Raw genomic sequence first — 24,493 nt, forward strand, 5'->3', positions numbered from 1 at the left:
CTAAGAATAGCTCGGCGCACGACAACTCAGCAACTAAGAATAGTTGGCTCTGTGGCCTTGGCCGGGGGGTGGGAATGAAGAAGGCAGCAGCTTCCTCTGATCCCCCCCCCTCAAAAAAATTCTCTTCCTCCCCTTTTTCTTCTCCTTTCGCAAAGGACACCAAAGTGCCCTCCATGGATAACTTTTTTTTAAAAATGTATGTGTTTATCTTTATTTATGAGCTCAGGGAATGTAGGCAGCTGCCTTATCCGGAGTAAGGTCCATTGAGTTCACAATTGCCTACACTGACTGGCAGCTGCTCTCCAAGGTTTGAATCGGGGGGTGACCCCGTCCCTACCTGAAGGTGCCAGGGATTGACCTTGGGACCTTCTGCATGCAAAGCAGGTGACCTGTCACAGAGCTGCAGTGCCCTCTCCCGTAAAATTGGAACAAGTTCCTAGTCCTCATGGTTCTTAATGAAAGGGCTGGTTTAAATAGGAGCAAACCATTGGCCCATTTAGCTCAGTTTGGTCTGCACTGGCCGGCAGCATTTCCCTGGGGTTCCAGGCAGGGAGAGCCTTATCCCAACCCCAACTGGAGATGCTATTGGGGCTAGAACCTGGGACCTTCTGCACGCAGAGCGGGTGCTGAATGCCTCTGAGCTGCCGCCGTCTCCATCGCCGCCTCTTTGTCCCACCAGGTCTGGCAGATCCCTGACTACATCCCTATGCGCAACCTGACGGAGCCAGTCGTCACCCTCGAAGGGCATTCCAAGCGTGTGGGGATCCTGACCTGGCACCCCACAGCACGCAACATCCTACTGAGCGCAGGTAAGACCCTCTCCCCAGATTCAGGCCCCTCGCTGTGCCTGGTACGGTTATTTCAAGCCTCCAGCTCCCAGCATCCCAAGCCATTGGCTGTGCTGGCTAGGACTGATGGGAATTGTGGCCCGAAATGTTTGGAGGACACCGGGTTGGCAGAGACTGCTGTTTTGAGCTCCTTGGAAGAAAGGTAGGATTCAAATACAACATCAAGTGCCTTCCTGGCCCATCGTCTGCTAAAACAGCTCACCTGGACCTCCTGCCACCCTTTTGTCCTGCTGGAGTAGGCATGGCCACCTACTGGCAGCCACAAGAACTGCAGCGTGACGACAGCCTTACATGTATATGTATATAGTAAGATATTTGTCTAGATCAGCCTTCCTGCAATGTGATGCCCTCCAAATGTTTCAGGATTGCAGCTCTCACTGCAGCTGACTGTTCTGTCACGCCAGGCTGACTGATGCCTCATTTTGGCCCTTTTCCAACTCCCCTTCCTTCCTGCAGGGGGCGACAACGTCATCATCCTCTGGAACGTGGGCACTGGGGAGGCGCTCCTGACCCTCGATGACCTGCACACCGACCTCATCTACAATGTCTGCTGGAACCACAACGGGAGCCTCTTTGTCACCACCTGCAAGGACAAGCACCTGCGGATCATTGACCCCCGGCAACACCTGGTTGTGGCAGTGAGTAGCCGCTGCTGGCCCCAGCCTGCCACTGAGCATGTGTGGACAGCCTCTCCTGCTCCCTGGCTTGTCTCCCCTTCCCTCTCTCCACTCCCTGCCCTGGGACAGACATCTAAGGGTAAGCGTCGTGGCTCAGATTCCCTTGGACCTGGGACAGGGGACCTGTGGGCCTGCAGGTCTGTTGCTAGACTCCAGCTTCGATCAGCCAGCATGCTCAATGGTTGGGGACAATAGGAGCTGGAGCTCCTGAGATGCTTGACCGCTCGTAGCGGAAGTGGTGGGCGGACTTTGCACATGCTCAGAGACCCACTCTTCAGGCACACTCAGGGGTACTTTTCTCCCCACACTGTCCACAAGCTTAGCAGTGGGGCGTTGCCTAGCCAATGCTTTTAAATATATGTATTTATTTATTTCATAAAAGTTATACACTGCTTGATTGTAGAAAACCGCAAAGCAGTTTACAAAAAGGGATAGAACATGAAAGTTATCGCTCAGAAAAAAATTGCAGAAATCATTTAAAGCTTTCAAAATGTTAAAATAACAATAAATTAAAAACAGATTAAAACTCTTGCCACTTGTTTAGGCTTGTCTAAACAAAAATGGGTTTAGCAGGTGCCCCAAAAAGGGACAGGGAAGGCAGATGTCTGATATCAATAGGCAGGAAGTTCCAAGGTATTTTATTTTATTTTGCTTTTTTCATGGATGAGCCTCTTTGACATCCCAAATGAGCCCGCGGCGCGGAGCGCTCCTGCTCACATCGTGATGAAGAGTGGCAGGAGAAGTAAGATTGTAGTCCTCATGGTTCAAAAGAAATATCTGGTCTGGAGAGGAAGCTGCCTTAGGCTGAGTTAGACTCTTGGTCCATCTGGCCCAGTATTGTCTGCACTGACTGGCAGCAGCAAAGCAGGGTTCTAGGTGGGAGCATTTCCCAGCCCTGCCTGGAGATACCATTAAGATCCTGGTACGTTCTGCATTCAAGGCAGATGCTCTCCCAGTGAGCTCTGACTCTTTCCATCTGGGAAGGGGCAAAACAGCACCGATCTGTCTGTTTATGGCAGTTAACTGGGCTTTTTTTGCGATCTGTTAACTGGGACGCAGCTTACAAAACCAGATCTGCTTCTGTCTCAGACCCAAAGCATCCTCCTTTAGGATTCGTCCCCCATTATGCCCTCGCACAAACGTAAAAGTGAGCCTCTATGTTAAAGGGATGTGAGTGCTCCGTGTCAGCCTCAGTGGCCAACCAAGTGCCTGGGCCAAGCCCTCGAGCAGGATTCGAACGCAGGAGCAGCTCTCCCTTCCTGCGATTGTCCCGGCAAAGAGCTGTGTTCCTTCTTCCTCCTCTCTCCGGAGTGTGCTCTTACTTGGACCTGTACTAACCTTGTGTGTGTGTGTGTCTATCTCTCTGTTTGGTCCTAACCTGCTTAACCCTGCGGCCGCCAGGAGAAATTCAAGCCCCACGAAGGCGCCCGTCCCGTCCGAGCCATCTTCATGGCCGATGGCAAAGTCTTCACCACCGGGTTTAGCAAGATGAGCGAGCGGCAGCTAGCGCTTTGGGACTTGGTATGGCTTGGGGAGGGGTTTGCATGGCGGATGGTGGGGAGGGGTGTGTGTGTGTGTGTTTCTCTTGGGGTGGGGGGGTCTATCCTGGCCTTTCTATCAGCAGGAGGAGAGGAGAGGGAAGGAGAGCATATTGGAACCCAGATCCCAGTACTGAATGAAGAGTACCAACCAGGGAATCACCGCTGGTATTTTTGGAGGAAACAGTATGATACGATAATCTTTATTGCCATTGTCCCATACAGAACAACGAAATTGAAAAAAAACTACATCAGGCATTCAAAAACCAACAAGCCTGCTATCCCAGCCTGGTTAGCCCCCTAAAAACTCTGATACCCCATAATTGAATACAATATACTCCCATAGAGACTACCTTAAAAAGGTAAAGGGACCCCTGACCATTAGGTCCAGTCGTGGCTGACTCTGGGGTTGCGGCACTCATCTCGCTTTATTGGCCGAGGGAGCCGGCGTACAGCTTCCAGGTCATGTGGCCAGCAGGACTAAGCCACTTCTGGCGAACCAGAGCAGCACAGGGAAACGCTGTTTACCTTCCCGCCGGAGCGGTAACTATTTATCTACTTGCACTTTGACGTGCTTTCGAACTGCTAGGTGGGCAGGAGCAGGGACTGAGCAACGGGAGCTCACCCTGTCGCGGGGATTCGAATCACCGACCTTCTGATCGGCAAGTCCTAGGCTCTGTGGTTTAACCCACAGCGCCACCCACATCCCGAAAGACTACCTTACACTGCATTTAAAACCAAAATCACATTTGGATAGAAGCTGTCTAAACGACAACAAAGGCCTACCAAAAATGTGTACTGACCACAGTTTCCCCTTTCATTATCAATGGGGGGCAGGTGGGGAAACAAGGCAGCTCACTGTCTCTCCCCCCCCCCATCATTTAGAAAACTTTTTGAACTGGTTGCCTGGAGCCAGTTTCAACTCGCCCCAGGCGACCAGGCACATCTGGTAGGGCTACCCTTGCTCTCTGTTCCATGATCTGCAAGCTGCAAGATGTGAACGGAGATAAGAGGGAAAGGTTGAGACAGATTTATTTAAATTTTTAAAAATTCTGATTTTGCTGGTGGTTCTGGGTTCTAGCCCTTAGCCTCAGTTCACAACATGGTCTTGTTCAGAGAAGCATATTTCCTCTGTGACTTCTTGGTCATGTTGGGAAACACTGACTCTGGACACACCCTTCATTTTAAAGCCCATTCACTTTCCTCCGAAGAATCTTGGGAAGTGTAGTTTGTTAAGGGCGCTGGGAATTGTAGCATTTTGTGGGGGTTAAATTACAGTTCCCAGGATTCTTGGGGGAAATAATGTACTCTAAATGTAGTATTATTATTATTATATCCCACCTTTCGTTTAAAGAGCACAAGGTGGTATACATAATTCTTCCCCTCTATTTTATCCTCACAACAACCCCATGACGTAGATTAATCTGATGCTGCCCTCTGTGGCTTTTTCTCAGTTTTGCCGCTTGGGGTGCGCACCTCTAGAGTAAAAAAACCACCTGAGAATTAACAGGGCTCTCCCACCACACAGCGAGTTTTATTAAAAATTAAAATTTAAAAATTCCTTGAGAAATCTCCAGGGGCAGCAGCAGCAGCTCCCAGCCAGCAACCTCTCCATCCTTTTCACCTCCTCCGGCTCCTCCCTTTTCCTTTCGACACACCCTTTTAACCCTTTCTCTCCCCTGCTCGCCCCAGGAAAGGTTTGCCCCCCACGAAGGGATGCGGCCGATGAGGGCCGTCTTCACCCGCGACGGACTCGTCTTCACCACAGGGTTCACTCGCATGAGCCAGCGAGAGCTGGGACTCTGGGATCCGGTAGCTGGGCCACGCATGGTGTGGAGTGTTTTCCCACCCCCCCCCCCGGGAACCTGGGCGCTTTCTGCGACATTGCCACCTCTCCCGGCACGCCGAGTGTTTAGAGACAGGCCAGGCCAGGGCAGCTGCAAAGTTCAGGCGAGGAGACATGTGCTCAAAGGCATTAATGCGCAGAGGAACATCAGAGGGACACCATAATTTCCAGCAGGGCAGCTTTAAAAAACATCAGATGCCCCTGGATCCAAAGGTCCAGCATCCTGTATCCTCTAATTCAATGTTTCCCAAACTTGGGTCTCCAAATGTTTTGGACTACAATTCCCATTATCTCCCAACATCTACATGCAGCTGCTGGGAGAGATCATCAGGTGGTTTGGGCCGGGTGTTCATCAGTCTGCGGATGACACCCAGCTCTACCTCTCTTTCAAATCAGAACCAGTGAAGGCGGTGAAGGTCCTGTGTGAGTGTCTGGAGGCAGTTGGAGGATGGATGGATGGCAACTAACAGATTGAATCCTGACAAGACAGAAGTACTGTTTTTGGGGGACAGGGGGCGGGCGGGTGTGGGGTGTGGGATTCCCTGGTCCTGAATGGGGTAACTGTGCCCCTGAAGGACCAGGTTCTCAGCCTGGGAGTCATTCTGGACTCACAGCTGTCCATGGAGGCGCAGGTTAATTCTGTGTCCAGGGCGGCTGTTTACCAGCTCCATCTGGTACACAGGATGAGACCCTCCCTGCCCGCAGACTGTCTCGCCAGAGTGGTGTATGCTCTGGTTATCTCCCGCTTGGACTACTGCAATGCACTCTACATGGGGCTACCTTTGAAGGTGACCCAGAAACTACAATTAATCCAGAATGCGGCAGCTAGACTGGTGACTGGGAGTGGCCGCCAAGACCACATAACACTGGTATTGAAAGACCTACACTGGCTCCCAGTACGTTTCCGAGCACAATTCAAAGTGTTGGTGCTGACCTTGAAAGCCCTAAATGGCCTCGGTCCAGCTGCGAGAAGCCAGGTTACAGGGAACCAGGCAGAGGGCCTTCTCGGTAGTGGCGCCCACCCTGGGAATGCCCTCCCATCAGATGTCAAAGAGTAAAATAACTACCAAACTTTTAGAAGACATCTAAAGGCAGCCCTGTTTAGGGAAGCTTTTAATGTTTAATAGGTTCTTGTATTTTAGTGTTTTGTTGGAAGCGGCCCAGAGTGGCTGGGGGGACCCAGCCAGATGGGCAGGGTATAAATAATAAATTTATTATTTATTATTTATAGCAAGACCAGTAGCCAGGGATGATGGGAATTGTAGTCTGAAAAAACAGCCGGAGACCCAACTTTGGGAAACGCGGCTCTAATTCACACGCATACAAAGAATCAGGCGTTATAGCTGCTTCTTGCTCACTGACAAGGCAAGTGGGCAATTGAACTAATTTGCATTTCTCAGTCGGTAGAGCATCTCAGGGTTGTGGGTTTGAGTCCCATGTTGGGCAAAATATTTCTGCATTACAGGGGTTTAGATTAGATGACCCTCGTGGTCCCTTCCAACTCTCCAGTTCTAAGATTCTAAGACAGGTGTGGGCTATAGCTAACATTAGTCCTACTCAGAGTAGACCCACTGAAATTAATAGAGGTGACTATCTGAGGTTCATCCCTTCACCTGTCGTCGTTTCCCTGTTTGGCCACTGAAGGGCGCATCTCTAAGTTGCTTCCTGGGAGATGTAGTCTTTCAGTGCCTTGTCAGTGTTGGACTAGGTGGCATTGAGGACTTCATCCCCCATCATGCATTGTGCAGGAGGCCAACTTTACCACATTCCCCTGAGTATAAGGATAGTTGGATTCTAATTCAGCCACCATTAGAGGCAAATTCCATGTTCCTGGAACCTTGCAGTGGTGTGGATTTGCAGAAGTATGTGTGCTTGTGGGGAGTGGGGGGGGGCATGAAAATCGCAGTGCATGCTGGGAATGCTGTGTTCTTAAGTGTGCAAAACATAGGAACTGGGACTTCTGAAAGAAGAGATAGGGTTTCTAGTTGGGAGGACCCACCCCTACCTGGGGGCAGGGGAAAGGCAAAGAGAAATGTTAATCCCAGAGCTGCTACAGGGTGGCCTTTAAAGGTAAAGGGACCCCTGACCATTAGGTCCAGTCGCGGACGACTCTGTGGTTGCGGCGCTCATCTCGCTTTATTGGCCGAGGGAGCCGGCGTACAGCTTCCAGGTCATGTGGCCAGCAGGACTAAGCTGCTTCTGGCAAACCAGAGCAGCGCACGGAAACACCGTTTACCTTCCCGCCGGAGCGGTACCTACTTATCTACTTGCACTTTGATGTGCTTTCCAGCTGCTAGGTGGGCAGGAGCAGGGACCGAACAACAGGAGCTCACCCCATTGTGTGGATTTGAACCCCCAACCTTCTGATCGGCAAGTCCTAGGCTCTGTGGTTTCACCCACAGCGCCACCTGCGTCCCTATAGGGTGGCCTTTACACAGCTGGCATTTGGCATAGCCAGACTTCCCGCTCCAAGCTGTGCTTGAAGAATGACCTGGCCCACAGCACATGTTCAGAGGCACACGGTCTCCTTGTTTTGCTCCTCCTGGTTCTGAGCCTTGGGCTCCCTCCCAGCATGGGAACCCAAAAATCAAGATGTTGAAAGGAAGGTGATTCAAATGCCTGACAAAGGGAAGTGGGGTGTGTCCCTAGCTTAATGGGCTTTGTTGTGGGGCGGGTCAGACTAGATGTCCTTTGAGATGCCTTTCAATGGAGCTCAGTGGCAGAGCCCAACGAAACATTGCATGCCGCCTTTGTATACCATGCCAGGCTCTTTCTCCGCATTGCCCAGTGTTGTCTGCGCTGACTGGCAGCGCCTTTGGCAGAGGAAGCTCTCTTCCCATCACACGCTACCAGTTTCTGGAGATGCCAGATTTCGAACCGGGGACCGCCTGCGTGTAAAGTGGGGGCTCTGCTACTGAGCTCCAGACTCCCTCTCCACTTGGGTTGTGGGGCTGAGGAGGGAGATGGGGTAGTGCTGGGCTTCTGGCTGAGAGAAGCCGTCCCCATTTTGTGTGTGTGTGTGTGTGTGATTGCTGTGCCCAGATTGTGTCTGGTCTGGTTTTGCCCCCCGTGCCCTGACAGCCCCTTCTTCCTGCAGAAGAACTTCGAGGAGCCCATAGCCCTCCAGGAGATGGACACAAGCAACGGAGTTCTCCTTCCCTTCTATGACCCTGATTCCAGCATAGTCTACCTGTGTGGCAAGGTAAAAAGTGAGAGAAGTGTTCCCTGATACCAAGATGAGGGATTCTTTGGAATGCAGATAGAGAGAATTGATAAGAATAATGATCTGTTATGACCTTGACGGAAGCGTACAATAGATGAGCCTTCTTGTGTTTTGGCTTATCTTCCTTCTTTTTTCTTTCTTTTTTTTCCCTTTCCTTTTCCTTTTTTTCTTTTTCTCCCCCCCCCCCCTTCTCATCCTCCTTCTTCTTTCCTTTTTCTTTTTTCTTTCCCATAATGGCTTATGTTTTATACCATGTACTTTGATATTTTTTGTAGATTTTTAGCTTTTTTACATTATTATTGTTATTAAGGAATTTTCTTTTGTAATTTTGGTTGTCTATATTTATATGTATTTGTTTAAAGCGAAATAAAAGTGGTTGGTTTTTTTTTTTTAAAGTGGGAGGCTGTAGCATTCCTGTCTGGCTGCAGAAGAGATGGGGGCACTAGAGCCCTTGAGAGCAACTGCCCCCATTTCTCCCACTGTTTCCATTTTGGGCATTCTTAAAACTGGTACCTGAGCTCGCTTGCTTTCCTCTCCCCTCCTCCTCCCTTTTCCTTTTGCGGTTTTTTTTAAAATAACTTTTTTATTATATTTTTCATAAAATCTCCAATCATACAAATTTTCACATCACATATTTTAGCTTATTGGACCTCCCTCAACTTCTCTGACAATCATCCGTAAATTATCTTCACATTCCTTAATATTAGTATTGCCTTTAAGTACATTCTTTCTATCATCATTTACATTCTTGCAATATTCCTTATTTTTTTCACAAAGCTTCTTTAAAACACACTAGCGTTGTGTCTTCCTCACATACCGTTTTCAAATATTCTCTAAATTTTCCCCAGTCCTCTAAAAACTTATGATCTCTTTGGAATCTAATTTTTCCAGTTAATTTGTCCAGTTCTGCATAATCTGTTAGTTTTGTTCTCCATTCTTCCAAAGTCGGTACTTCTTCTTGTTTCCATTTTTGAGCCATCAATATCCTCGCTGCTGTTATTGCATACTGAAAAAGTTTACAGTCCCTCTTATTTATTTCATTTCTAGTTATTCCCAGTAGGAAGGTTTCTGGTTTCTTTACAAAGCTATATTTCAGCATTTTCTTTAACTCATTATATATCATTTCCCAGAACCCCTTCACTTTCTTACATTCCCACCTCCCTTTTCCTTTTGCAACAACACTTCTGCGGCATAGCGGCCTGTAAGAGTCTCTTGGCTCCTGGGTGACCTCACACACTGGCCACACTCTCTCTCAGCTTGTCTACCTTGCAGGGTTGTGAGGATGAAACAAGGAAGTGGGGGAAGAGTGGACCGAGTACATTGAGGGAAGATCTTCCAGGACTGATATCCAACGAAACAGTTTGCCTTTCAGGAAAGTGGAAAGATGCTCAAAGATAGGGATTTAGCATTTTGGATTTAGATTTTGATGGTTTGGGGTTGTCTTTTTGTTTAAGATATTTTTATGTTTTGAGATATTTTGGATTTTTAGATTTTAGATTTTTTAAAAAAAGTTTTGATTTGTAGAAAGAGAGTTCTCCCATAAGGCATGCCCTACCCTGCTTTTCAAATGTATGCGCATTTTCCTCCTATTTATATTAATTTCTGCGCTCAGGGCATCCCCCTATCCCTGTTTATCAGCAAACTTCCATGCCGATAAAAACGCAGCGAACTTTTCCTTGCACTCTGAAATGTGTGAGATTCACGCTAACTAATTAAAAAAACGAAACCAAAGGCCGAGTTACTTCCCAGCCTAAATCTCCTGCTTCCGTGCAGGGGGACAGCAGTATCCGGTACTTTGAGATTACGGACGAAGCCCCCTACGTCCATTACCTGAGCACCTACAGCAGCAAAGAACCCCAGCGAGGGATGGGCTTCATGCCCAAGAGAGGCCTGGATGTCAGCAAATGCGAGATTGCCAGGTATGGCTCAAGGCCCAAGAGGTGGAGGGTGGCTGGAGAGGTGTGGGGGAACATTCCTAAGGCAGGTTTGTGGCTTCGGAAAGGAGCAAATCTCGATTATTGCCCTCTCCATTGGCAAGCTCAGCTGGTGCGTGCCAATCTGACACAAATTGAATTTGATGTAAATTGCACCACAGAATTGTAGAGTTGGAAGGGACCCCCAAAGGTCATCTGGCCTGACCCCCCGCCATGCAGGAATCACAGCTAATGAGTCCCTGATGGATGGCCGTCCAACCTCTGCTACTAAAGGAAAGAAGGGAGTCCCCTCTGCTGTTAAACAGCTCATAACCAGTGAATCACCCAGTGGGCCTCCCTGGAGAGCGTGTTTCACTGATGGAGGGGCCACCACCAAGAAGGCCATTTCCCCAATAGCTGCTAGCTCCATCTAGGTCAGTGGGATCTGAATAAAAGCCCCAAATAACCACGACCTCAGTGGATGGGGCAGCCTAGTGTCTGGGGATCTGATGCTTAAGGTGTTGGTGGCGCAATAATCTAGCCCAGGTGATAGGGTTGTGCCTGCCCCATAACCCACAGAGGGGGAGAGCCAAGCCTCTCTTCCTGGCCCTCAAAACTTTCCCCTGATGGGTTTTTGCCCCACACCTGGTGGGTTTTTGCCTGGCTGGGAAATTCCCTCCCAAAACTCTGACTCTTCGCTTGGCGTGATGGAGGCTGCAGAGGGGTGTGTGTGGGTCTGTGTGCAAAATTTGTTGCTCCACACACTTTTCCCTCCGGCCTCACCCCAGCCCCGGCATGCAGCCCCCAGACTGAAAAACGGGTTCCCTGCCCTCACCTGACCTCGTGTCCCCCTTTGCCTCTCCCCCATGAAACAGGTTTTTCAAGCTGCACGAGCGCAAATGCGAGCCCATTGTTATGACCGTTCCACGAAAGGTGAGCAAATCGGAAGATTCGGGGACCGTGGGCATGTCAATTTGAACTGAGGGGGGGGGAGCGGGGGAGGAAGAACCATTATTGCACGCGCACACACACACACACACGCGCACACACACACACACAGGCTGCATCAATTTCCCAATATACCTGAGCTACAAGTCCCATCAGACCCAGAAACCAGGCTTGATGAGAGTTGTAGTTTAGCAGCACCTGGGAGGGGGGGGCTAGAGGGTCTTGCGCCATGCCTGCTCTAGAACCAGGGTTCCCAAATGGGCAATAGTGCCCCCTGGGGGCAGCGGGGTGTGTGTGCTGGAGGGGTAAATGACTATCAGACTTTGAAAAGCTGGGAAAAGTTCACTAATTCTATTTAGTGAATTTTAGCCCCCTTTTTCTTTTTCCTTTCTCCTCCTGTGAAGAAGCTGCATCCTAATGTTTTAATGTTGTATTTTAATCTTGTTTTTTTTTAATTGTATTTTAATCAGCTTATTTTTATTATTGGTTGTTAGCTACCCTGAGCCCGGTCTTGGCTGGGGAGGGCAGGGTATAAATACAAACTATTATTATTATTATTATTATTATTATTATTATTATTATTATTAAATGTTGTTTTGAACAAATGTGCAATTAATAGTTGCTGCCTTGAATGTTACTGTGTTATTGTCTTCCTTAGTGGCTATTCTAAATAATGCTGTTTGTAGGGTAGGGGACACGGGGGTGAATTTATGGAACCGGGGGTGGGGGTGGTGGCCCCCAAAACCATTGTTCTAGATGGACCAGATCTTAGTCCAGAGGGCATTATGGATAGCAAGAACAAAGCAGTCTGGAATCTCTCCTGTTCCCTTCTCTCTGTCCTGGACAGTCCGACCTCTTCCAAGACGATTTATATCCTGACACGCCGGGGCCTGAACCTGCACTCGAGGCAGACGAGTGGCTGTCGGGAAAGGACGCGGAGCCCATCCTGGTTTCGTTGCGGGACGGCTATGTCCCCGTCAAGAACCGGGAGCTCAAGGTCACCAAAAAGAACATCCTGGACAGCAGGCCCCCCACGGGGCCACGGCGAAGCCAGTCCACTTGCGACACAAATTTTTCGGTGAGTTTTTCTCTTCCGCTCAGGGGCGGGAGAGGGGGTAAACTTGACGGCTATGAAAGGTGAAGCGCCTGGAACGTTCTCTGCAGCAAGGGTTAAATCAAGTTGTGGCGCCACCTGGTGGCGATTGGAGGAAAAAAACCACAAAATGCCCTTCAAGGCACTTTGACGCTGTTCAGTTTCCTCCAAAGCATTTCAGTGGGAGTTTCAAGGGGGCTGCGGAATGGACCCGAATGGCTTCAATATTTGGTGGAGGCTCACAAATGCTGTGGACAAGAAGATTGATTTTCCGCATCTGGAGGAATGAAGGGCTGAGACCTTTTCCAGGGAGTGTGGTGGGGTCCCCTAGGTCCTTCCACTCCTCTAACTCTTGCTTTCCTCTCTCTTTCTTTCTCCATCCCTTCTCCCCGCTTGCCCCCCCCAAAGCGTTCTGCCTTGGAGGAGCTTCTGGAAGAGATCCGGTCCTTGCGGCAAACTGTCCAAGCTCACGAGAAGCGCATCTCTGACCTGGAAAACAAACTCTGCCAGTTCACCAACGGGACGGACTAGCAACTCCCCACCCCACCCCACCCCAAAAAACCACACCCACCCACCAGCCTTGGCCATGCCTGGGGACACCCTCCGCCGGAGACCCGGATTCTGCATCTTTCCCCTTTCCCGGAGACTCCGCTGCTTATTCTCCCATGGCTCAGCAGACGTTTGCAGTGGGGATCAGGGACATTCTCCCCCCACCTACTGGAAATGGCCCACCACCCTGACCTCCCCCCCTAGCTTGGACTTTGATCTCAGCTGCTTTGGAACGACAGGCAAGACCTTTTCGGGGAGGGGGCAGAGAGCGTGAAGGAGAGAGGGATCCGAGTTCATATCTTGGCCCCCCACCCTGTCCCAAAACTGGGCCTGATACCCGCCCTCTACCTCATCCTGCCTTCTCCTTGCCACGGAACGGGACAACTGTGTTATTTTTATTGGGGGGGGCCTGTTCCATGTGTGTTTTGGGATGCAGTGACCGGGGTGGGGCAGGGGGTCGAGATTTGAGGTTGAATGGAGACTGGGGGGCGATGGGAAGTGGGGGGCAGGCATTGCTTGCTTTTTTTGGGGGGGGAGAGACAGACCCTGCAGGCGGGGGCAGATGTTGGCCAGAGGAGAGCGGATCGGGTGGCCTCTGTGCTGAGCGAACGGGTGGGGTATTATGGGATGGCTTGGAACAATTATCCAGGGCCCTGATGAGTTGCCTCATGTCTTTGGTTTGGGGGGGGGGCAGGTTGTTCTCTGCAATATGTAATTGGGTGGAGTGCCGGCTGCTTGAAAAGGGGGGAAAGAGATGTGTAGGCCATTCCTGAATTGTGAGGATGTGCCAATTAATTTTGGGGATCCCTGGAATGGAGCGGGAGGGGGGGCTGCCCCTCCCCCCATGCTTGTATTGCAAAGCTGCAACCTCTTGGGGGGGGGCTGGGGGGTGGGACAAGGCAGGAGGGCCATTGCTCATGCGCAAACGCTGATTAAAATATACGTGCAGTTAAAAGGTACTCATCAGACGCAGCCTCTCTTTTTTTCTGTCTGTAAAAGGACAAATCTGTGTCTATCAATCCCGCTGGTTCCCTTCCAGCTCTTGTGATTCTATAGCCTTCAGGGCTGTGTCGTCATTGAACAGGGTCGGACCCAGGAGGGACTGGGTTCGAATCCATGCTCGGCCACAAAGCTCAGCCTTAGATGGCTTGCTCTCTGCCTAACCTACCTCGCAGATAAAATGGGGGAACAAACCATGAGGGACAGGATTCACAACAAGGTAATAAATAAAACGAAGGAGCTTCTTCTTAAACCATAGCTCCATGGTAGATCCCAGATTCAGTCGCAGAACCTCTCTCAACCGTACCTAGAGAAGTTTAGCCTGCAAGCCGGTCGCTCTGCCACTGAACTACGGCCCTCTCCCAACAGACGCCAAAAGGACGGAGTCAGGAGACAGCGAAGGTTCACGAGGTTTTATTTTGTGTCTCTGTGTAGGTAACACACCTGAGCAGGCTGGTTGTTGTGGTCCCTCCCCTCAGAGAGTGGCTTCCCCCTGGCACGTGGGGGTTAAGGACCCACATCCTTTACGAAGAGCCACACACACCCCACCCCCTGTCCACCCCTAAACTGTGCACGACACATTTGTCTTGTCTCGGTGGGGTGTTGAGGTGGGGGCACGTCTGAGAAGTAGTCCTAGAGGTGTATCTCTGGCCCCCGCCATTGCCTGGCAAAGGTTTTGGACAAGGAAGAGGCATGTGTGTGTGTATTTGTGTGTAGGTTAGCACCATTGAACAACGGGGTTTGTCGTGACCTCAAGAGAGCTCCAGATGCTCTAGGAGGGCTACACCAGGGGAGGTGTGTTTTTCAGGGAGAAGAGGGGAGGAATAAGAACTGGAGAAAACCCTTAGCTGCAGGATAGAGACCCCGTAAAGCCAGTGGTCATGGCTGAAACCTTCTACTTCAGACCCACTGTCCTAATTCAGCAAACCATGGTTTACTGTGACATCTGCCAACTTCCGAGCTCTGTCTCAAAGAGGAAAAGAAGCGAAGAGTTTGGGGCAGGGATCTGTGGGAGAGCAGAGTAAAGCAAGGCGGGTTCAGGGCCGTCACATGGAGGGTGGAGCAAGCTTGTTTTCTGCCGCTCCGGAAGGGAGGACCTGAACCCATGGCTTCAAGTTACGAGATGGGAGATTCCGACTCAACATCAGGAAGAACTTTCTGTCGGCGAGAGCTGCTTGGCGGTAGAACAGGCTCCCGGCGGGTTTGTAAGCGGAGCCTGGATGGCCACCTGGTTTGTATGATCACATTGAGATTCCTGCATCGTAGGGGGTTGGGCTAGATGACCCTCGGGGTCCCTTTCGACTCTACAGTTCTTCGCTGCTAGGGGGCACCAAGCTGCACACGTCTCTGCCTTCAAAATCAACCTGCCCATTTACACTGACTCGGGTGTAGGCAGCAACAGGAGCCCTGGAGATGTCAAGGAAAGCTTGCCCCACTTCCCGGGCTTGGGGGGCGCTGCTTCCTCCCCCCATGCCTGGCACTTAGGGTTCCCCTTGCCCTCCCTTTGGAGTTTGGAAGCCATGTTTAGGCAAAAACAGCATTGCAGCGTTGATACCAAACAGGGAGGGTCGGGAATCTGGCAGGAGAGACCTGGGTTTTTGAAAAGCGGGGTTCATAAGTGCACTTGGTGCTGGGCAGCAGGGGAGCGCAGAGGCTACTGGCTGAATTGCAATCTCCAAATTAAAATAATCTAGAATTTATCTCCCTGATCCACCTCCAGGTTAAATTATCCCAGTGCTGTGGACTTTCAAAATGCAGGGCTCAGTGGCGTAGCGTGGGGGTGCAGGGGGGGGCCGGCCGCACCGGGCGCAACATCTGGGGGGGGGCGCTCGCCACCTCCGGAGTCGCCGAAGAGCCTTGGGCGCAGGCTGTAGCAGAGCCCCATGTCTCACGGAACCGACGAGCTGTGCGCGCGTCCGGGCTGAAGGCGTCCGGCAGGCAGCGGCTCTCAGCGCTCGCCGCGGTCCCCACGCATCAGGGCCGTGGAGGGCACGCCAGGCAGCCCCTCCTCACAGCCCCGCTGCTTCTGCAGCTGCTGGGCCATGTTGCATTTTCTTCGCCTCTCTGCCCTCCTCCTCCTCCGGGCAAGCGGCGTCGTTTGGGCGGCAGCGCCAGCGGCAACTCGCCTCAGATCACCTGACACGGACCCGCCGCCGCCGCCGTGGCTATCTTACCGTAAATACCCCAGCCCAGGCAGCAGCAAGAAGAAGCTGGCAGCAGTGGCAGGTTAGGGGTTAGGGGGCGCAAATTACTTGCCTTGCCCCGGGTTAGGGGGCACAAATTACTTGCCTTGCCCCGGGTGCTGACAACCCACGTTATGCCACTGGCAGGGCTGAAATGCCGTCCCAGTCACCCTGCCTCTCTACTGGGCCCTTGGAATCCCCAGGCCCCACCTCCTCCTTAGCCCCACCCCTGCCTAGAGGCCCCACCTCCTCCCTGGCCCCACCCTCTCCCTACAGGCCACACCCCTCACTGCCCCTGCTTTTTACTCTGCTGGAAGATTTCTGCCTGGAAATGCATCCTGGAGCTCTGATCCTGCCTCTCCCATGGAGGATAGAGCAGAGTGAACACAGGTAAAATTTGCATCCTTTGCTCTGCCTACTTTCCCCTAGCCCCGCCCACCACCGTCCTTCCTTGCCAATCATCTCCTGCTTCTGTCCACAAATGTGCACTGATTTTCCTGCTCTGATTCAAGCGCAAGTTTTAAAAAAGGCTTGTGACGGGAAAGACCCGCTGCAGGGAGGGGGGAGGCTGTGTGCTATCAAGGTGTGCAACGTTTTCAACTTAAACCAACACCTTGCTGCAATTCCGGCATTGCAAGAGGTTGGAGTAGATGATCCACGGATCCCTTCCAACTATGCAACGCTAAAGTCCCTTTACAATATCTATCCATTCTGCCCTTTTATTCTGCCCCCCCCCACTTGTGACATTGATGGTTTCTCCCAGGCAAGGGGAATAAATCAATACATTTTGGATTTAGCTGGAACCATGGAGTTGTGCTCAAAGCTGCTCCTCCTCAGAGTAGACCCATTGGAGCAAATAGATATGACTGACTTGGGTCCATTAATTTCAAGGGTCTACTCTGTGAGCAGCCCCACGACTCCACCTTGTCACTCTGCTTTCCTGCCCATCAGCCACATGTATTTCTGGTGCCAATGAGGGCTAGAAACTTGCTGCTTTTAAATGAAAGCTGTTAGCTAAATATGACATTAAATTCTCTCCTGGTTAGTTAGTTAGTTTGTAAATAATGAGCAGCCCACAGACTGCTTTGAAGACTGGGGCTGGAGAGATTAAGCAGCACTTGAGGAGAAGGTGTTTAAACCTGTCTAACGCTAATTTCCCATAATCTGGATTCTTAAACTGTGACTCCTGCAACACCGGGGGGGGGGGGGGTTGGACTAAATGATCCTTTGGGATCCCTTCCAAATCTACAATTCTATGGCTCCAATTAATTTTAATTTTCTATTTTTAAATTTCCCCCTCCAGAGCTAATAACTTCTGTCTTTCTCCCTCCCAGATCTAATAGCAGTTGGCGAGGGGTTTTTTTGGAGGGGGGGTATTATTGTTATTGCTTTCTATCAATTTATTGGTTTATTTATAGTCTGTATAAGATACTCTGTTTTTTAATGTTTGATGTTTTGTTGTGTTTTTCTATATGTTGTAAGCTGCTCAGAGTGGCTGGGGAAATTGGAAAAAAAAAAATTCAAATTATTATTACAGTCGTACCTTGGTTTTCAAACAGCTTAGTTCTCGAACGTTTTGGCCCCCAAATGCCGCAAACCCGGAAGTGAGTGTTCTGGTTTGCAAACTATTTTTGGAACCCGAACGTCTGACATGGCTTCTCCGACTTCCGATAGGCAGGAACCACATCCTGGTTTTCGAACGTTTTTGGAAGTTGAACGCACTCCTAGAACGGACGCCATTTGAGAACAGAGGTACGACTGTATTAAGAATGTGAGAAGAGCCTGTTCCACTAATTTGTCCAGTTCTCTTTCAAAGCCATCTAGGCTGGTAAGTTAAGTAAGATCACAGAACGTAGGACATTAAACAGCTCCTATTTCCACCCATGAATGTCCCCAACTTCTAAAGCCAGTGGCTGCTGCATAGCAAACCCCCCACCCCACCCCCAAAATATCCACTCTGTTCCGACATTGATTCCCGCTCTCTTTCCTATATTCTGCTGGTGCCCAGAATTGCAGAAACACACACAGCCGCCCCCTTGCCCCTGGGATGCTTTTCATGGGCAATGCATAACCATGAGGACGGATCCTGCCCACCGCAGGATGGGAGAAGACACCCAGCTAAGTCTGGCAGGCTGTACAGAGACAGGGATGAAGTGTTTGGAGTGTGTGTTTTTTGGGGTGCGGGGAGCATGCATTTCTGCTTCTCTTCTCCCCCCTCCCACTTTGCTCCCCTAAGTGCCTCCGCCGTGCAAAAACCTCCAGTTCGCTGAGACTTACCTGCCCAGCCCCCCCCAATAGAAAAGTGGGGAGGGCTGTTAAATGGCTCAGTGTTGGGGAGGTGGGGTGCATTTGGCGCCTCCCCAGTCGGGTCAGTATTTCTACGCCCCTCCCCCCCACCCCAAATCCTTGCTGATAAGTCACTTGGCATGGCTGAGAATAGAAAGGGGGGGGGTCCTCAGAGTCTGCGGAGCTCTGGCGCCACCTGGAGGCAGGCCAGGGGATTGTGCATGGGTGCTGCTGGCTCCCCACCATCGCGCAGCGCCCCCCCTCCCCGGATCATTGGGTGTGGGGGGGTGTTCTGCTACTGTTCGGTGAGTGAGAGGCGCAGGATCCGCTCGAACTCCTCCTCTTCCTGCCGCGAGCGTCGCTCGGCCTCCTCTTGCTCCTTTGCAGACAGCTCCATGGCCAGGCGGAGTTGTTCTGCGTAACTGGGCAGCGGGCGGCTGGGCCCCCTGCCCGCCGTGGGCGCCGCGGGGGGCTGCTGTGGGGTTGCAGGGCGGGGCGGGGGCGTGTGCTGGGGTGTCCTGGAGGAGCAAAGGAAAGAGAGGCTGCTTAAGTCGGCAATTCAGTTAAATTATATCGGTCAAAGGGAGACTTAATTCAGTTAAATGATATCGGTCAAGGGGAGACTTAATTCTGCTGCCGGAATGGAATTACAGTGGTACCTTGGCTCCCGAACTCCATCCATTCTGGAAATCCGTTTGACTTCCAAAACGTTCACAAACCAAGGCGTGGCTTCTGATTGGCCCCGAAAACATTGCTGACAGCCAAAACAGACGTTCAGCTTCCAAAAAACGTCCACAAACCAGAACACTTACCGTATTTTTTGCTGTATAAGACTCACTTTTTCCCTTCTAAAAAGTAAGGGGAAATATGTGTGTGTGTTATGGAGCAAATGCAGACATCACAGAAGCCAGAACAGCAAGAGGGATTGCTGCTTTCACTGCGCAGCGATCCCTCTTGCTGTTCTGGCTTCTGAGATTCAGAATATTTTTTTTTCTTGTTTTCCTCCTCCAAAAACTAGGTGCATCTTGTGGTCTGGTGCATCTTATAGAGTGAAAAATACGGTGCTTGCAGGTTTGTGATGTTTGGGAGCCGATTTGTTCAGGAGCCAAGCCGTTCGGGAACCAAGGTACCACTGTATAACATACACAGATTTTGATTTATTTCACTTTGTGAGGATGCGGGAAGAGTCCTGTTGGAACAGGCCAAAGAGGGCCCCTCGAGTCCAGCATCCTGTTCTCACAGAATCATGAGGGCTAGGAACTTGTCTCTTACAAACAAAAACGAGTTTCTCCCAAAGCTGAATTTCATAGCTAGCGTTAAAGAGCAGAGCCTGCTGGATCAGGCCAAGCCAAAATATTCCCGCATTGCAAAGACTAGATGACCCTCGTGGTCCCTTCCGATTCTACAAATTCTATGATTCTGTGGTTCTGAAAAGGCCCCTCCCATCCTGTTCTCACAGTGGCCCACCAGATGTTCCAACGGGCTCTGCTTCTGATGCGAGAATGGACAGTTTTACTGTGTTTACTACACTGAATGCTGGATCCCACCATCTACCGTCAAGACAATGTTGAAAAATACAACCCTTCACCTTGTTCCCTCTTTCAACATATTACAATACAAAACCAGTAACCACTTAAAAAGGTTAACTCTTCTCTGCCTCTATACAATTTTGCCAGTTCCATCTTCTGGTGTTCTTAATGCTTATACCATAATAAAAGATATTCTTCTTTTACGAATGAAGTGGGCTCTGGTCCACAAAAGCTTGGGGCTGTAAGAAAATGTGTCAAGCCTTCAAAGTAAAACAAGGCTCTTTGTGGATGTTGACAAACAACTGGGAGTCAACAACTGGGAGACAAACGACAGTGGGAATGCCTCATGGTCCAATTAGGTCTCCGAATCAAAAACAAATCTTTTGCTAACTAGGAATGGGCTTTTGCATCAGTTCAGTGTTGAAAACAAATCCCTGAGCTCAGAGGCACTCTGTTCTTAAAAGTTTCCCCCCAATGTATCTTTTGCAATTGGTTCTGGCTGGAGGGTTTGGTGGTTCTGTTAAAGAAACCCAAAGCAGATCTGACCATAGAATCATAGAATCATAGAGTTGGAAGAGACCACAAGGGCCATCGAGTCCAACCCCCTGCCAAGCAGGAAACACCATCAGAGCACTCCTGACATATGGTTGTCAAGCCTCTGCTTAAAGACCTCCAAAGAAGGAGACTCCACCACACTCCTGGGCAGCAAATTCCACTGTCGAACAGCTCTTACTGTCAGGAAGTTCTTCCTAATGTTTGGTGGAATCTTCTTTCTTGTAGTTTGGATCCATTGCTCCGTGTCTGCTTCTCTGGAGCAGCAGAAAACAACCTTTCTCCCTCCTCTATGTGACATCCTTTTATATATTTGAACATGGCTATCATATCACCCCTTAACCTCCTCTTCTCCAGGCTAAACATGCCCAGCTCCCTTAGCCGTTCCTCATAAGGCATCGTTTCCAGGCCTTTGACCATTTTGGTTGCCCTCCTCTGGACACGTTCCAGTTTGTCAGTGTCCTTCTTGAACTGTGGTGCCCAGAACTGGACACAGTACTCCAGGTGAGGTCTGACCAGAGCAGAATACAGTGGCACTATTACTTCCCTTGATCTAGATGCTATACTCCTATTGATGCAGCCCAGAATTGCATTGGCTTTTTTAGCTGCCGCGTCACACTGTTGACTCATGTCAAGTTTGTGGTCAACCAAGACTCCAGCGTGAAGTTTGCCCGCCCCCTGGTGTGGAGACCCCAGAAATGGAGAAGGGATGTTGTCAGAAGCATCCTGTGCTCACCTGTCGACTTTGCGCCCGTCTTGGGACATGGGGTGGGTGCCTGGCTTGCTGTTCGTCAGGGCCTCCCAAATGGTAACCTGCAGGGGACGAGAGGGGAGGAGGTGGGAGGAGGCAGAAGACATTTGCTCCTTGATGCACCTGAGAGCTCGGACCCTCACTTTTCTGCCCGCTTTAGTACTGTAGTTTAGCGTTCTGCATACAAGTGGAAGAAACAGGAAGGTTCTCCTTCCATTTTCAGCTGACCACAGTTTAGTGTTACGTCCCAGTCGGAACAAACCATGGTTAGTTGTGGTGGTCATGTGGGATTGCTATGAGGAATTATGAAAAATGAAGCAAGCCATTGTGTTAGCGGTGAAAGCATCGCTTTGGCTGAGTTTGAGTCATTGACATGATTTCTGCTCCAATCCCACAAGCCTCTGCATCTCTGCCCCATTTTCTCTATGCATGAAAGTCACGTATAAAGCATTCTACACAGACCAGTTGCTTCACCAGGCATCCTGGGTACAGTGGTACCTCGGGTTAAGTACTTAATTCGTTCTGGAGGTCCGTACTTAACCTGAAACTGTTCTTAACCTGAAGCACCACTTTAGCTAATGGGGCCTCCTGCTGTCGCTGGAGCACGATTTCTGTTCTCATCCTGAAGCAAAGTTCTTAACCTGAAGCACTATTTCTGGGTTAGGGGAGTCTGTAACCTGAAGCGTATGTAACCCGAGGTACCACTGTACATGATAAAGAGGTAGCTTTGATGTAGCTTTTGTTAATCTTTAGGTAGATCTTAGGGCCAGGAACAGAGTTCACATGGAGGTGGTAAAATGCCTGTCTGTCCTTTTATGACCTCCGGGGTTTGCTAAATGCAGTCCTCCTTGGCTCCTCTTTATTTAGCCGCAACATGTATGCATGCTCAAATAGGAAATAGTTCTTTGTAGTTAAGAGGCTTCCTCTGATCTGACTTTGTCCCCACGTGGGGATTTCTTGAAATGCTCAGAGGAAATCTTACTGGTTCTTACAAACGCTGTGTTAAAGTTCTTTTGTGAATAAAAACGGCCTGGGCCAGGGAGTGGCAAGCACACTTTCTCCCAGGGTCTTGCTGGTCAAGCCTCGTGTCTTTTGTACTAATCAGGGTCCAGTCCTTCCTTTGCCTTCAGAACGCAACAGCTAGTCTTAAGCATACTTTGTTCAACTGTGGTTTGCCGAAACCACAGTTTCTGAAGCTGGCTCATTCCTTTTAAACTGTAAGATCAACCACAGTTTAGGGTGCAGGCATGAAGGGACAGTGCAGACAGAAACAGAAGCACCGGAAGAAAAGAGGGAGGAGAGTGAGAGCCCAGAACCACTGCATGTCACAGCAAACCACAGTTGATTGTTGCAACCAAACCAGCCCTTGGGACTGTCTGGCCTGTGTAATGATGTCTCTTGCTTGCCTGGAAGGAGCCATGCACATACGGATGGTAGCCATGTCTGGTGTGCAGCCACTGACAGGTTCTCACTAGGTTCCCCAGCCTTGATTTAGCAGATTACTCTCGCTCTCCCCTGAATGGCAACACCTCCCCTACACAAAGCTCTCCCCACCAGCCAGGCTCCTGGAGGTCCTTTGAGACACCAGAAGCGGGGGGGTCTCCCAGTGACTCTTCTGCATGCAGAATAACAGATCCCCCAAGCCCTACAGCTCCGGTCTCGGGGAACAGGGGAGGGATGGAGAGGCCCACCTGGTCATACTCGCTCCCAGCTTCTAGCAAACTCTGCTGGATGGCGAATTGGAGGAGGTCGTCGTCGTCTTCTCCTCGCAGGGGCTCCGGATGGGTCCCAATGACGCTGTAGCCTCGCGGGGCCTCGAACAGAGACGGGTCCATCTCATAGCACCGGCAAGAGCCTGGGGGGTGTGGAGAGGATCAAAGCCACAGCACATCTCCCCTGTCAAAGAGGTCTCGCTTCATCACGCCTTGCTCCTCTTCCTCCCTACCCCTGGAAAATATACCTGCACCCTCTCCCTTGCCCTGCTGAATGGGGCCTTGGATTTCTGCCCTGAGTTTCCTCTGGTTTCCTCCGCTATGGATCTGCTCTGTATTTTGGAAGGTGGTTTTTCTGTTTTGCAGGAGAACTTCCTAGACCAAGGAGCAGATTCCTGCCTGTATGTGGAGAGACGGTCAGACGCCATCTTGAATCAAGGTGGAGGGCTGCATCTTTTGAGACTGCAGTGGAGAACAGCCTTTACTGGGTGTCATGGGCTTTGAAGACACTCAAACTCAGGACGCAAGGGAGAAACGTGCTAGGAGGAAAGCACGCTTGGCAAATCCACACCGTGATCAACTCCCGCCTGGGAACCAATGTCCCCACTGCGGAAGGATGTGTGGGCCCAGAAATGGCCCCCACAGTCACATACAGACTCATTGTTAAAACTGTGTTTATGGAAGACAATCTTACTCGGCTACAAGTGATTGCTGCTGAAGGCTGAAGTAGAAGTAGAAGGAGAAGGAGAAGGTGGTTTTAACCACTTGTTTCCAAACTTCACTGATTATTATAATTTTGTTTCTGAAACATCTGAAGCAATTTTGGGCACATGGCCCCTATGTGGTGTTATGATTCCTTCTGGGTGCATTGAGGATTTTCTATCTTGCTTCATACCCCCTCCATTCCCTTTAACCCCCCCCCCATTTACATCCATTTTCCTCGTGCCTCATACAGCTGAGGGGACCCCCCCCTCCAAAGGCTCCCAGCTGTTTCTTCAAACAGCACATAGCTCATCTATGGAACTCACTGCCACAGGAGGCAGTGACAATCAACAACCAAAATGGGTTTATAAGAGGACTGGAGAAATTTGTGGAGTAAGGAAGGGCTATCGATGGCCGCCAGCCACAATGGCTCTGCTCTGCCTACACAGACAGAAGCAGTGAAGTTTCTAAATCCCAGTTGCTGGAAACCGCAGGAGGGGTCTTGTGTTCAAGTCCTCCTTGTGGGTTTCACTTTGGGACATCTGGTTGGCGACTGCGAGAAGAGGAGGCTGAAGCAGATGGGACATGGGCCTGATCCAGCAGGTTCCCCTTATGTTCCTCCTCTGCCCCCCAACGTACCAAGAGAGCTGGAGCTGCTTATGCTGGAGCGGTCACTGCCTGGCGACGGGGCGTCACTGCCAGGGCTGCTGGCCCCTCGGATTGAGACCACAGCTTCATCGCAGCCGTTGAGGTTTCCAAAGGTGATGCGGGCATTGAGGATGTGGAAAATGGGGATTTCTAGCCGGGTGGGGAGAGAACGAGAGAGATTAGGGGTTTTATGGAATGTTAGTCCTACTCAGAGTAGAGCCACCGATTTGTATAGGCATGATGATGATGATAATAATAATAATACATTTTATTTATACCCCGCCCTCCCTGGGCTCAGGGCGGCTAACACCAACAAAATCACAGTAAAAACATAATAGGAGAAAAAGAGAGGGGAGGAGAAAAATTTTTTAAAACCCAATTTAAAATACAGGTTAAATTGCAATTTAAAATTTAGCCTCATTTTAAAGTAGCTGATAAATCAAGACCATAAGGGTTGGGAAACATAAGGGTCAGTCCGAGTCCAAACCAAAGGCCA

At 50.3% G+C, this 24,493-nt stretch overlaps 2 protein-coding genes across 7 annotated transcripts in view; one reads left to right on the forward strand and one right to left on the reverse strand.

Moving 5' to 3' along the window:
- CORO6 (coronin 6) overlaps positions 1 to 12,978 on the forward strand; it is a 28,549-nt gene extending 15,571 nt beyond the window's left edge. For 2 of the 5 annotated variants that reach the window (XM_081844222.1, XM_081844221.1), the window contains 8 exons: positions 680 to 809; positions 1,305 to 1,486; positions 4,756 to 4,875; positions 8,007 to 8,111; positions 9,906 to 10,051; positions 10,921 to 10,978; positions 11,841 to 12,071; positions 12,495 to 12,978. In XM_081844222.1, the coding sequence (XP_081700348.1) occupies positions 680 to 809; positions 1,305 to 1,486; positions 4,756 to 4,875; positions 8,007 to 8,111; positions 9,906 to 10,051; positions 10,921 to 10,978; positions 11,841 to 12,071; positions 12,495 to 12,617 (1,095 nt within the window). In that variant the 3' untranslated portion in view covers positions 12,618 to 12,978. Of the gene's footprint in view, positions 1 to 679; positions 810 to 1,304; positions 1,487 to 2,926; positions 3,047 to 4,755; positions 4,876 to 8,006; positions 8,112 to 9,905; positions 10,052 to 10,920; positions 10,979 to 11,840; positions 12,072 to 12,494 lie in introns of all 5 variants that reach the window. The other 3 variants (XM_081844225.1, XM_081844223.1, XM_081844224.1) reach the window with 3 other exon arrangements.
- A 5,288-nt stretch (positions 12,979 to 18,266) lies between these two features.
- ANKRD13B (ankyrin repeat domain 13B) overlaps positions 18,267 to 24,493 on the reverse strand; it is a 31,896-nt gene continuing 25,669 nt past the window's right edge. For both annotated transcript variants that reach the window (XM_081844148.1, XM_081844147.1), the window contains exons 12-15: positions 23,989 to 24,147; positions 22,627 to 22,790; positions 20,921 to 20,997; positions 18,267 to 18,621 (exon numbers count right to left, since the gene is read on the reverse strand). In XM_081844148.1, coding sequence (XP_081700274.1) covers positions 18,399 to 18,621; positions 20,921 to 20,997; positions 22,627 to 22,790; positions 23,989 to 24,147 — 623 coding nt within the window. In that variant the 3' untranslated portion in view covers positions 18,267 to 18,398. The remainder of the gene's footprint in view (positions 18,622 to 20,920; positions 20,998 to 22,626; positions 22,791 to 23,988; positions 24,148 to 24,493) is intronic.

The sequence above is a fragment of the Podarcis erhardii genome (genome assembly GCF_964252035.2).
Source record: "Podarcis erhardii genome assembly, chromosome: 16".
Taxonomy (NCBI): domain Eukaryota; kingdom Metazoa; phylum Chordata; class Lepidosauria; order Squamata; family Lacertidae; genus Podarcis; species Podarcis erhardii.